This window comes from Mustela nigripes, chromosome 1 (assembly GCF_022355385.1).
Source record: "Mustela nigripes isolate SB6536 chromosome 1, MUSNIG.SB6536, whole genome shotgun sequence".
NCBI lineage: Eukaryota > Metazoa > Chordata > Mammalia > Carnivora > Mustelidae > Mustela > Mustela nigripes.
Genome location: NC_081557.1, coordinates 151,211,924 through 151,225,965, shown reverse-complemented (window position 1 = coordinate 151,225,965; position 14,042 = coordinate 151,211,924). Strand labels below are relative to the sequence as shown.

Genomic DNA, 14,042 nt, shown 5'->3' with positions numbered 1-14,042 from the left:
GCACCTGGGTGGCTTAGTTGGCTAAGCATCAGACTGGATTTCAAGCTCAAATCATGTCTGGATCTTGAGATTAAGCCCTGTATTGGGCTTTCCTCTCAACAAGGAATCTGCTTGAGACTCCCTCTCTCCCTCTGCTTCTGCCCTCCCCCAGCTCACGTGTTCATGCGTGCTCTTTCTCAAATAAATACGTCTTTTAAAACATTAAATAAGGGGTGTGTGGGTGGCTCAGTGGGTTAAAGCCTCTGCCTTCAGCTCAGGTCATGATCCCATGGTCCTGAGATCAAGCCCCATACCAGGCTCTCAGCTCAGCAGGGAGCCTGCTTCCCTCTCCCTCTGCCTGCCTCTGTGCCTACCTGTGATCTCTCTGTCAAATAAATAAGTAATCTTTAAAAAAAATAAAATACAATAAAACAAAACATTAAATAAATTGGGCACCTGGGTGGCTCAGTGGGTTAAGCTTCTGCCTTCAGTTCAGGTCCTGATCTCAGGGTCCTGGGATCAAGCTCAGCATCTGGCTCTGCTCAGCAGGGAGCCTGTTTCCCCCTCTCTCTGCCTGTGTCTCTGCCTACTTGTGACCTCTCTCTGTGTATCAAATAAATAAATAAAATATTTTTTAAAAATAGTATGAAATAAAAATAAAAATTAAAAAATTAAAAATGAGTATCCCTTGAACCTCTCATTTTCCTACTAATACAGAAATTTATAGCACACACTGGACATTAAAATTAATTACAGACAGATCAAAATATTAAAAAGTCTAAGATCTGGGGCACCTTGGCTGTCTCAGTCAGTATAGCATGTGACTCCTGATCTCAGGGTGTAAGTTCAAGCCCCACATGAAAGAGTGAACTTTAAAAATTAATTCATTAGGGGCGCCTGGGTGGCTCAGTGGTTTGGGCTGCTGCCTTCGGCTCGGGTCATGATCTCAGGGTCCTGGGATCGAGCCCCGCGTCGGGCTCTCTGCTCTGCGGGAAGCCTGCTTCTCTCTCTCTCTCTCTCTCTCTCTCTGCCTGTCTCTCTGCCTACTTGGGATCTCTGTCTGTCAAATAAATAAATAAAAATCTTAAAAAAAAAAAAATTAATTCATTAAAAATTTTAAAAATGTAGGGGCACCTGGGCCACTCAGTGGGTTAAAGCCTCTGCCTTCAGCTCAGGTCATGATCCCAGGGTCCTGGGATGGAGCCCTGAATCCGCCCCCCCCATGGGGCTCTCTGCTCAGCAGGGAGCCTGCTTCTTCCTCTCTCTGCCTCCTCTCTCTCTGCCTGCCTCTCTGCCTACTTGTGATTACCGTCTGTCAAATAAAAAAATAAATAATCTAAAAAAAAATTTTTTTGTTAAAGTAAAAGTCTATGATCTCACATGGGTCACAAATGAAGGGAGCCAAGCAGTAAAGTAAATGGTGAGCCCAATAGTGTGGAAACTGTAGCGAACTAGAAAGCATCTGTGCTCGTCTGACCCCCCCCCCTTTTTTTTTTAAAAACATCAAGTCTTTCTGACAAATACCTGACAAAGAGATGTCTGCAGGAGGGAGCAGGTGGGAATTCTGGAGTTCTGGCTGACCCACAGGCTGAGAGGCTGCACTCAGTGGGCACACCTGAAGCCCACTGGTGACATACCACTTGGTAAGCTCTGAACTGGAAGTCTCTAAGCTCTGGCCTTGAGGAATAGAGCAGCAGCCCTTCAATGGTATCCGAGCACTGCCATGCAGCAGTGGGAGCCCAGTGCTGTTAAACCTTGTATTTCTGGGACGCCTGGGTGGCTCAGTTGGTTAAGCAGCTGCCTTCGGCTCAGGTCATGATCCCGGCGTCCTGGGATCGAGTCCCGCATCGGGCTCCTTGCTCCGCAGGGAGCCTGCTTCTCCCTCTGACTCTGCCTTCCACTCTGTCTGCCTGTGCTCGCTCTCACTCTCTCTCTCTTACAAATAAATAAATAAAATCTTTAAAAATAAATAAATAAATAAATCTTGTATTTCTGAAGAGAAGATGGAAGTCTAGATGGTTATGTAAAAAACATGGGCAGATCTTTTTTTTTTTTTTTGGAACACTGTGAGGGGCCAAACAAAACCCATCTGGTGACCAGATCTGTCCCAGAGGCCACCGGCTCACAAGTTCTGATTTAAATGCAAAAAATGAAGGCATTCAAGTGCCAGCAGAGATCACATGACGTTATTTGCACAATCTCGGAGCTGGAAAGACCTTTCTCAGCACAATCAAAACCAGAACCCATAAAGGACAAGACATTTAACTGCATAAAAATGTAAAACTTATGTGTAGCCGAACATCACGAACAAGCCTGAAGACAGCTGACAACAGCGTCCCAGAGCTCCAGCAGAACGGGGACTGCTGCAGCCTGGGTCACATGCCTTCCTCTGTGGGGGAGGACAGTGCCCCACGTCTAACAACAGTACCCCCGGGGCCACCTGGAATAGAGGAAGAGTTTCCTAAATGAGCCAGAAAGGGGAAGTAGGAAAGCATCCACGCAGGACCTTCCAGAATTACAGGCACCATCAACTGTTACTGAAGAAATATTAATTGAGTAAGCTTGAGTCGACATGTCTCATACATTAATATGTTTCTGAATATCTAACAGTAAAAATGAAAATTGATCAGTGACATTAAGAATTCCCTCTGGATAGCAAATGAGTTATTCTTAACAACCCCTTCAGAATGTTAATAGGCTCCCCTCGGCCAACCCTGATCATGTAGATCGAAGAAGGAAGTTAACTGTATATGCACCCTCAGAGGGAGAGATGTGAAAGTAGTACAACGAAACTGACAGCATTCCCTCCTCCAAAGCTCTCAGGAGAAGGTGGATTTCATGAACAGGTGGCTCATTTCTCCAAAGCTGTGTAATTCCGACCAAGATCTTAAACACAGAATCTGATCTACTATAACAGCCATATGTTAAAGACATGAGTTAGGAAGCTCAGAAAGTACTAGACTGAAAGAAAATATGGAGCCAGTCTAACAGGTTTGGCTTCATGCAGAGAAAACGAAAATTTTACCATATTTTCTTGCACCGTAAAAATGAAAAGGATCAAGCTTATGCTTTCAAAAATACATCATCAACTTGAATATTGTCCTATCTTTGAATCGTAGATTTCACCGTTACCTGCTGCTGCTGCTCTTGACTCTTTCAGTAAACGCCATTGCTGCCCGTCAGTGCAAAATAACAAGTCTGCTCATCTGAAAGGGAAAAAGCAACCTGTGAATATTAGCCCCTAAGTCGACTCAGAGGTATACATGACTTGCAAGAAAATCTTACTGAAAACAGAATTCAGTGTTCTCACTGGAACTAAAAAGTGGTTCTTCATCCACCCTCAAGTTGCAGGAACAAACTAGTTCCCGTATACCAAAGGCCAAACGTACTTTTACTTTTGATGCTGCTACTCAAAGCCCTTTCAGCAAGAAGAAATGTGCACAAGTTTATCATGAGGAGGAAGAAAGGAAGTAATATCCTCCCCTGCGTCTATTCTTGCGGAGTACTATGTTGAGCCCTTTCTAAATGACATTTCATGTAAACATTAAACTTGCAAGGTAGATGCTAATACCCCATATACCAATTAAGTAATTTTACAAATAGGAAAACTGAAACTTGGTTTTAAGAAATTTGCCTGAGGTAACAGGTTGTGTGAGCACCCTCCCTAGAATCAAAAGGTAGAAAGGTAAGAGTATGCAAAGAAATCAGCCAGTTGGTTTTTACATAAGAATACCTAATTTTCTTTTTTTTAAAGATTTTATTTATTTATTTGACAGACAGAGATCACAAGTAGGCAGAGAAACAGGCAGAGAGAGAGGGGGAAGCAGGCTCCCTGCTGAGCAGAGCCCAATGATGCCGGACCTGGGATCATGACCTGGGATCATGACCTGAGCGGAAGGCAGAGGTCTTAACCCACTGAGCCACCCAGGCGCCCTAAGAATACCTAATTTTAAAAAGTGGGCCAAATAAGGGCAAAACTTAAGAACTGACTTTCACTTCTGAAAGGTGCTTAAACTCCAAAGACATTTTTGAGCATTCTCTCAAGAGTACCAGTCAAGGGGCGCCTGGGTGGCTCAGTGGGTTAAAGCCTCTGCCTTCAGCTCAGGTCATGATCCCAGGGTCCTGGGATCAAGACCAGCATCGGGCTCTCTGCTCAGCGGGGAGCCTGCTTCCTTCTCTCTCTCTTTCTCTACCTGCTTCTCTGCCTGCTTGTGATCTCTGTCAAATAAATAAATAAAATCTTTAAAAAAATATTTATTTGACAGAGAGATCATAAGTAGGCAGAGAGAGAGAGAGGGAAGCACGCTCCCTGCTGAGCAGAGAGCCCGATGCGGGGCTCGATCCCAGCACCCTGGGATCATGACCTGAGCTGAAGGCAGAGGCTTTAACCCACTGAGCCACCCAGGCGCCCCAATAAATAAAATATTTTTTAAAAAAAGAAAAAGAAAAGAAAAGGTTCTACAACCTGGGCAGACGGCCTAGGTCCTGTCCTGTGTATCTCTAGAAACCACCTTTCTCTCTATGGTTAACACTATCACCAGCTGTTTCCTTTTCCCTTTCTTGTATGTATTTGTAATTTACCGTACTTCTCCTAACTTGCTTTAAATAGTTTCCATTTTTCAACTATCCTTAAGGCCAAGGATCTATTACAAATGATCTTGGTACAGATTTAACAAACTATGTGATACAAATGAAAACACACTGAACTCCTAACAGTTTTAGCCTGCCTCTTATGTTTAAGAGACTGTTACACTTCCCGCTACAGCTGAAACACTGCATATAGTCCAGCTCTACTCTGACACCTGATAAGGTCTTTTATCTCCTCCTCCATGAAATTAAAATTGCTGACCACAGTGTTTCCGGACCAGTAGATATCACTGTCACTCTGTCTCCTCCCGCCAGGAAAGAATGCAACACGGATGCGACAAATATTCTAATTAAACTCCCACCGGTGGAGCTCTAAGTTTTTCAGGGTCAAACATGCTTTGAAGTAGCACACTCCTCCACCCTGCTAGAGTAGCCCTACAGGGGCTTAGGCAAGTTTCCTAAATTCTCCATCTGAAATCCCAATCATTCACCCCACCAACCCTACTACCTCCGTCGCCCTTTTCTCTCACTTTCCCTCTCTCCAACACACTTTTACTTCCCTTCCCCCTCTTTCTCTACCCTCCTCCCCCCTTCCCTTTTCCACCATTACTCCACTCCCTCCTCCTTCCCTCTCTCTCCCTTCACCTGTTTTGCGGCTCTCATTTTCTCTCTCTTGACATCTAGGGCTGGGCACACAGCAGGTGCCCAATAAAAGTGTGTCATTTCAGCATTATTCTTTGCAACACTGAAGAGTCCTTGATGGCAGTCTCCCACACAACCCTCCCAATCAAGACGTGCCCTCCCTAGGGCTTGTTGGAGAGCAAGAGGGCATGCAGGAGGTAGTAGGTTGGGTTACGGAGAACATTGACCTTGAGAATGGTCCTGAGTTCTCCTAGTTGTTCATTTAAGTCACTAAGCCAGCAAATATTTCCTGAGCATCTACTCTAAGCCATGTACAGAGAGTAAGGGTAAAGAAAACAGATTGGGGCGCCTGGGTGGCTCAGTGGGTTAAGCCACTGCCTTCGGCTCAGGTCATGATCTCAGAGTCCTGGGATCGAGTCCCGCATCGGGCTCTCTGCTCAGCAGGGAGCCTGCTTCCTTCTCTCTCTCTCTGCCTGCCTCTCAGTGTACTTGTAATTTCTCTCTGTCAAATAAATAAATAAAATCTTTAAAAATAAATAAAAATTAAAAAAGAAAACAGATTTACCATCACTGAGCTTGCAAACTATAGGAGTTTAGCAAAGATGACACATAAGAAAAATACACAGATATTCAATACTAAAAGGTACTATAGAGAAAAATGAAAGTGTAGAGTGCCAGCAAGGAACCAAGGTAAGGTGTTGCAATTTTATATAGGGTGATCAGAGACTCTAACATCTGAGCAAAGACCAAAAGGAAATGAGGGGCAAACCATGCAGAACTGCAGTGAAAGATGGTCCTAGAGCTCTAGGTGATAATGATGCATCAATGTAAATGCATCATTTGTAACTAATATACCACTTTGCTGGGAGATGTTGGTTATGAGGAGGCTGTGCACAGGGGTGGGGAGGGGGGTACGGGGGAGACAGAGAGGTCTATAGGAAATGTCAGTACCCTCTGTTCAATTTTGCTGAGAACCAAAAAAACACTCTTTAAAAAGTCTATTTTGGGGGCGCCTGAGTGGCTCAGTAGGTTGGATCTCTGCCTTTGGCTCAGGTTGTGATCTCAGGATCCTGGGACTGAGACCCACGTTGGGCTCTCTGATCAGCAGGGAGCCTGCTTCCCCCACCACCACCACCTGCCTACTGTCTGTCCAATAGACAAATAAACTCTTTTTAATAAATAAACAAATAAATAAATAAAAGTCTATTTTGGGGGCACCTGGGTGGCTCAGTCAATTAAGCAGCTCTTGATTTTGGCTCAGGTCCTGATCTCAGAGTCCTGGGATTGAGCCCTGGCATCACGCTCCATGCTCAGTGGGGAGTCTGCTTGAGGATTCTCTCTCCCTCTGCCCCTTCCCCAACTGACACGTGTTCACAGTGACACACACGCAAGGGCTCTTGCTCTCTCTCTCAAATGAATAACTAAATCTTCAAAGTCTATTCTTTTTAACTCTCTTAGAGATGGACAAGTCCAACATTGAAGGGGTCAGCCAAACCTGTGGGTTTCACCACCAGATTCTTGGGTGAGTAAATAGAATAAAAAGTGAAAGAAACATTCTCTGAGGGATCCGGTGCCAGGGCACAGCCAGGAACTTGTCTATTCAACTCAAATTCTTTATTCTTTAATTTGCCAGGTGGCAGGTGCTAAGAGGCTGCATCCTCAGATTACTGTTATCTCAATTATGTCTCACTAAAAAAAAAACAAAGTCAGCCCATGAAAGACTGTTTAGGTGCTGATATATGAATCACACAGCTGTACGGAGCAGCCATGCAACTCACAAGGTTAGGTTAGGTTGGAATGAAGACCTACTGTAGTCAGGAAGTTATTAACATACACTACTGCTAAGAAAGGCAATTAGTATATGCTTCAGATGTCTCTTTCAAAGACTCTTTCTCAAAAACCTGGTCACAAAACTGGACCATTTCCTTACACCATACACAAAATAGATTCAAAATGGATGAAAGACCTCAATGTGAGACAGGAATCCATCAAAATCTTAAGAGTAGAACATGGGCAGCAACCTCTTCGACCTCAGCCACAGCAACTTCTTCCTAGAAACATCAGCAAAGGCAAGAGAAACAAGGGCAAAAATGGAACTATGGAGACTTCATCAAGATCAAAAGCTTTGCACAGCAAAGAAAACAGTCAACAAAACCCAAAGACAACCAAGAGAATAAGAGAAGATATTTGCAAACAACGTATCAGATAAAGGGCTAGTATCCAAAATCCATAAAGAATTTATCAAACTCAATAGCCAAAGAACAAATAATCTAATCAAGAAATGGGCAGAAGACATGAACAGACATATCTCAAAAAAGACATCCAAATGGGGGGCACCTGGGAGGCTTAGTCGCTGGGTGTCTGCCTTCAGCTCAGGTCATGATCCCAGGGTCCTGGGGTCATGCCCCACATCAGGCTCTCTGCTCGGCAGGAAGCCTGCACCATCCTCTCCCATTCCCCCTGCTTGTGTTCTCTCTCTCGCTGTCTCACTCAATCAAATAAATTAATTAGATCTTTTTGAAAAATTAAAAAAAAAAGACATCTAAATGACCAACAGACACATGAAAAGATGCTTAACATCACACAGCATCAGGGAAAAAGAAATCAAAACCACAATGAGATACCACCTCACACCAGTCAGAATGGCTAAATTAACAAGTTAGGAAATGAGAGATGTTGGCGAGGATGCAGAGAAAGGGGGACCCTCCTACACTGTTGGCGGGAATGCAAGCTGGTGCAGCCACTCTGGAAAACAGTATGGAGGCTCCTCAACGAGTTGAAAATAGAGCTACCCTACGACCCAGCAACTGCACTACTGGACATTTACCCCAAAGATACAAATGTAGTGAACCGAAGGGACACCTGCACCCAAATGTTTATAGCAGCGATGCCCACAATAGCCAAACTATGGAAAGAGCCCAGTTGTTCACTGACAGATGAATGGATAAAGAAGAGGTGGTATGGGCGTCTGGGTGGCTGAGTCGGTTAAGGGGCTGCCTTCGGCTCAGGTTATGATCCTAGGGTTCTGGGACTGCATCCCCATCAGGATCCCTAATCAGTGGAGAGTCTGCTTCTCCCTCTTCCTCTGCCTACTACTCTGCCTACTTGTGTTCTCTATCTCTATAATAAATAAATAAAATCTTAAAAAAAAAAAAAAGAGGTGGTATATATACACAATGGAATATTACGCAGTCATCACAAAAAAAAATGGAGTCTTAGCATTTCCAACGACATGGATGGGTATTATGCTGAGCATAGAGGGTATTATGCTAAGCAAAATAAGTCAATCAGAGACAGGCAATTATCATATGATCTTACTGATATGTGGAATTTAAGAAACAAAACAGAGGATCATAGGGGAAGAGAGGAAAAAATAAAACGAGAGGAAACCAGAGAGGGAAACAAACCACAAGAGACTCTTAATCTTAGGAAACAAACTGAGGGCTGCTGGAGGGGAAGGGGAGTGGAGGGATGGTTAACTGGGTGCTGGACGTGAAGGGGAACATGTGATGTAATGAGCTGTGGGTGTTATACGAGACTGATGAATCACAGACCTGCCCTCTGAAACCAGTAATACATTGTATGTTAAATAACGGAATTTAAATTTTAGAAATGACTTAAAACAAAAATATAGTCACATGTGTACAAGGGATTATGTGCAATAAAATATTATTTAGAGCATTAAGAAAAGTGGTACCGACTTAAGACATGCCAACACAAAAATGGCTAAATCAATTATGACACATTATGAGACGCAACAGATCAAAAAAGAATACGTTTATCTAAACAAGATGTATAAAGTACAATGTGAGCCAATTTGCTTAAAAATATGTTTTTTGTTTATGCACCATACACAAGCAAATGTGCATACATACGCACACATGTGTACACACACATATACCAAACTGTAAATGGTAACTTCTCTGGAAAGGGGCACATCAATTATATATGCTATGAATCCTTTATTATCTGTATAAACACATTTTTCTCTAAATGACAGGGGCTGGGAGGAAAATGGACTGACCTATAAATATTGGAATCAGGTCTTAAGTTTTCACACATTTTTAAATATTATTTCCCTAGATTATAAAGACAAAATGTGATGGGGGGGAGGTAGACAGTTTTAAATCCTCCTATTAAAAAAAAAAAAAAAAGCAGAGAAAGTACTAACTTGGCTGTACAGCAAAAAAGAGGATGGGTTCAAGTAAGACAGGCAATCACTTCTGGCAAATTAAACCCTACGAGCCTCAGTGTTCCCATCCGTAAAATGGAAAGTAGCAAATTTTACAGTATTACTGAAAAGAGTGAATTATACACCCCAGCTAAAATGCCTAGCACACTGACACATCATAGGCACTCAACACATAGCTGCCCTTGGGGCTTGGACAGGGGGAGAGGAATACATAGCAGCTCTTTTAAGTCAGCAACATCTATGTTACATTTTATAGAAGTTAAATATGTTTCATTTAGGAATGTACCCTGCCAGGTCTTCTATAGTCCTTCTAGCCTCTTGCAACAAATTTATTCAGAAGTAAAAATGTCAGGGAGCCTTGGTGGCTCGGTTGTTAACCATGTGCCTTCAGCTCAAGTCTTGATGTCACAGTCCTAGCATTGAGACCGTGGTCCAGCTCCCTGCTCAGTGGAAGCTGCTTCTCCCTCACCATCACTCCCTACCCCTCACATCCCTTTCGCATGTGGTATCTCAAATAAATAAATAAAATCTTAAAAAAAAAAAAGTCATGCATATCAAAGTGCTTTTCTCACCAAAATAGCAGATAAAATAACTCAAGTAAAAAAAATTTTTCCTTCATTTTTTCTGGTTATTTTCCTGCCAATCAAAGCACATGCTTGGGGAAATTCATATATTGCTTTTCAGTGACAACAGAGGTAAGGTCTCAAAGCCCCATGACCATGACCCAGTTGCTAAAGAAGAATATGAGGAGGGACGCCTGGGTGGCTCAGTTGGTTAAGCAGCTGCCTTCGGCTCAGGTCATGATCCCAGCGTCCTGGGATCGAGTCCCACGTCCAGCTCCTTGTTTGGCAGGGAGCCTGCTTCTCCCTCTGCCTCTGCCTGCTATTCTGTCTGCCTGTGCTCTCTCTCCACCCCCCTCTCTGATAAATAAATAAAATCTTTAAAAAAAAAGAATATGAGGAAAAGAACTCAGTCCGGATTCTAGAGGGAGAGTGGACTGGTCAATAGTCCCTGTCAAGTCTACTTCCCTTCCCCACACATTCCTCCAGGAGTTAACAGTCGCCTGGTAACGGGCAATGTGTCAGGGGTGAGTCATGGATCATACACTGTTTACGTCAGCATTCTCCCCCAACTCTGCCCCACGCCGATCATGGCCCCAAACTGAACTGATCACTCACAGTTCCTTTAGCTCTCCAATGACATGTGGCACCCTTAGTTCAGAAATCCATCATGGATTTCCCTGTCTCTTCACCTCAAAATCCTGTTCAAGAGGACTTTGGTGCTACCCCAAACTCAAGTAAACCTTTCCTATCTTATTTGGTCTCTCATCATTTGGGTCTCTACCCAGTGATACATTCTCAAAGAGGCCTTGCTGGGTACAGTAGCTAATGTAGTACGGTTGTGCCTTCAACCACATCCTTCAGCCAACCACTCTCAATGCTGTTATAATCTACACGGGTTAGGAATGTGTCTAGCTGCAAGTAAAAACTTCTGAATAATGTAAATTTATCCTTCCAGACCAAGTCCAGAAGAAGGTGGCTAGTGGTATAGTGTTAGCTGTTCAACAAGGCCATCAAGAACTCTGGCCCTTCTGCTCCGCCATATTTAGCATGGCATCTTCATGCTTGTCACCTCGTGGTATAAAAAGGTTGCTGCCAGGGTGCCTGGGTAGCTCAGTGGGTTAAGCCACTGCCTTCGGCTCAGGTCATGATCCCAGGGTCCTAGGATCGAGTCCCGCATCGGGCTCTCTGCTCAGCAGGGAGCCTGCTTCCTCCTCTCTCTCTCTCTCTCTGCCTACTTGTGATCTCTCTGTCAAATAAATAAGTAAAATCTTTTATTTAAAAAAAAAAGTTGCTGCCATAACCAGGTATCTTACCTACATTTAAGGCTGGAAGAAGATGAGAGGAGAAACGTGTGGCTCTGACAACCACACCTTTCTCCTTTTATCCGGAAAAGAAAATCCTTCCCCAAGATGTTGCTTATCAAAAACCAGAGCCGGGGCGCCTGGGTGGCTCAGTGGGTTAAAGCCTCTGCCTTCGGCTCAGGTCATGATCCCAGGACCCTGGGATCAAGCTCCACATCGGGTTCTCTGCTCTGCAGGGAGCCTGCTTCCTTCTCTCTCTCTGCCTGCCTCTCTGCCTACTTGTGATTTGTCTGTTAAATAAATAAATAAATATCTTTAAAAAAAAAAAGAGTCCCATGCTCCTTCGACTGAGCCAGCCAGACACCCCCAGAATCAGTCACATGATTCTATGTAATCATAATGAGGCAGAGAAACACAAAGAACACATGAATATGGGTAGTAAATGTTTCTGCCTCATTCTCCAAGGGCTAGTACAACAACGCTCCATCCCATTTTAAAATGCAGACCCATGAAAGAAATTCCTCGGAACAAACTCACAGTTAGGGATACTCAGTAAAGCAATTATTTCATCTTATAAGGTAATACTTACCATTAAAGGCACACATACACACATTGTTCCTTCAGGAATAATAACAGGAAATAACTATGTAGCACGTATTATGCTCTGCTCCACTTACTTGCCAAATTTTAGTACCTTTAATCTACTCAACTACCCAGTAAGGGAGATCTAATTAGGAGTAACAGCCTTATTAACCCTATCTTGCAAGGGAATGGAAGAGTGTTAGAAGTCAGTTCTTCATGCATCCATGGCATTTCTGCATATTGTACAAGCAGAGGCACCAACTGTCTTTGTCCCAGACAATGTTTAAGGAAGTCTGTATAGAGAACAGTATTAGAAAAAGAGACTGTCGGGACGCCTGGGTGGCTCAGTTGGTTAAGCAGCTGCCTTCGGCTCAGGTCATGATCCCAGCGTCCTGGGATCAAGTCCCACATCGGGCTCCTTGCTCGGCAGGGAGCCTGCTTCTCCCTCTGCCTCTGCCTCTGCCTGCCTCTCTGTCTGCCTGTGCTTGCTCTCTCCCCTTCTCTCTCTGATAAATAAATAAAAATCTTAAAAAAAAAAAAAAGAGAGAGAGACTGTCTCCTACAGCACAGGGCAGCATGTTTACTGCTCAGTATAAACAAAATAACGTCTCCCCCTCCGTCTCCCCCTCCGGAGCAAAGGGCAGGCATGCTTACTGCCCATTATAAAGGATTAGGATTCCCTTAGCTCAGGATTCCTCTCCTGTAATGCAACCCTTTTTATTTCCAGGTGTCATCTGACTCTCTCCACGTCTCGCTTTGGAAAATGGTGCTTAGGGAACCAGTGTAGGAATATGTTGACACTCTGGCTACGGCTATTATTATGAGCAATAAAGTCATTCCCATGACCCATGAAACTGGGGCAGGTTAACTTGTTAGCTTGAAAGTAGGGTAAAATCTCAGAGCCTTCATAGTTTTTTGACAAAAATTTAAGTAATTTGCCTAAGGTGTGACAGCTAGTAGGTGGCACATGCAAGATTCAAGCCCAAGCTGTCTGGTTCAATAATCACGCTTTTAAATTTTTAAATTCTCTGCTATATGGCAGTAGTTCTTGAAGTGTAGTTCCAGAATTAGCATCATCAATATCACTTGTGAACATGTTTCAAATGCAAATTCTTGGGCATTACCCAGACCTACTGAATCAAAAATTTTGGGGGTTTAGGGGATGGCAGAGGAGACGTTATGTTTCGACAAGTCTTCCGAAATATTCTGACAATAAGTTTGAAAACCACTGCTATACTGCATATATTCACTGAATCTGTAAGACTGAAGGAAATAGTATATCCTGATTCACATGGGATGTGACTGACCTTTCATAACATGAATAGCTATCAAACTCTAAGGGAGGTGGTTCATAAGCCCTTGCATGTCATTTTTTTAGGAAGGTAAGAATCTTCATGTGGTGCAAATAAACACCACATGTCTTTTTAACAGGCCTGCATAATATTTTCCTTTGGAGTCACAAATAGATGTCCAGAATGCTAAATGAAAATACCTGCTTTTTTACTCCCATAATGATCAGAAAGAATTACTTAGCCAAGGGAGAAACACTATTTATATTTTAGAGTCAAGCTGTAATTCTTGAAAAACAGGAAACCACGTATCAACCAAGCCAACTCAGTGTACCATAGTGGAAAGGGCACCAGGCTTTGAGTCACAGAGTCAAGTCACTTAACTTCTTCAACTCAATTTCCTGATTTTAAAATGGAAAATGAACTCCAATTTTAGAGCTGCAATTAAGCTTAAATGATACAGTACTTGAAAGCTGCTAGTAAATAACTTCTATGCTATGTGAATGTTAAGTCCACCTTACATGAGTTCTCTTTCTTGATCGTGGTGTTATCACAGTTTCTCCAAAGTTTAGAGTACTGCCTGGCACACAGAAGGTGCTCCACACATATGAGGTATTAGGAATGGATATGAAACAGCCTGTTAATGATGTAATTGACTTCTCTGGACTCCACTTGTCACAATAATTCCAGCCTTTTAAAAGGAAAAAGTCACTCGAACAAGAAATCCTTAGTCATGTTTAAAATGGGCCAGCTAATTTAAGAAAATCAGCTGATTTTCTTCCCCTGGAGAACACTACTGAAGGAGTTCTGTCCTAAGCGTAAGACAGAAACGCCTATTAGCAACCCTGATGGCCTTAGAACCTCAGGATTTCAAGTCTACAGTACTCTCTTGTGCATATATGAATAG

At 43.2% G+C, this 14,042-nt stretch overlaps 1 protein-coding gene across 3 annotated transcripts in view; it reads right to left on the bottom strand.

Annotated features, from left to right (window-relative positions):
• The window catches only part of AFF1 (ALF transcription elongation factor 1), a 208,766-nt gene that overhangs the window by 190,232 nt on the left and 4,492 nt on the right, over window positions 1-14,042 (bottom strand). For all 3 annotated transcript variants that reach the window (XM_059375474.1, XM_059375482.1, XM_059375496.1), the window contains exon 2: window positions 3,112-3,185. In XM_059375474.1, coding sequence (XP_059231457.1) covers window positions 3,112-3,149 — 38 coding nt within the window. In that variant the 5' untranslated portion in view covers window positions 3,150-3,185. The remainder of the gene's footprint in view (window positions 1-3,111; window positions 3,186-14,042) is intronic.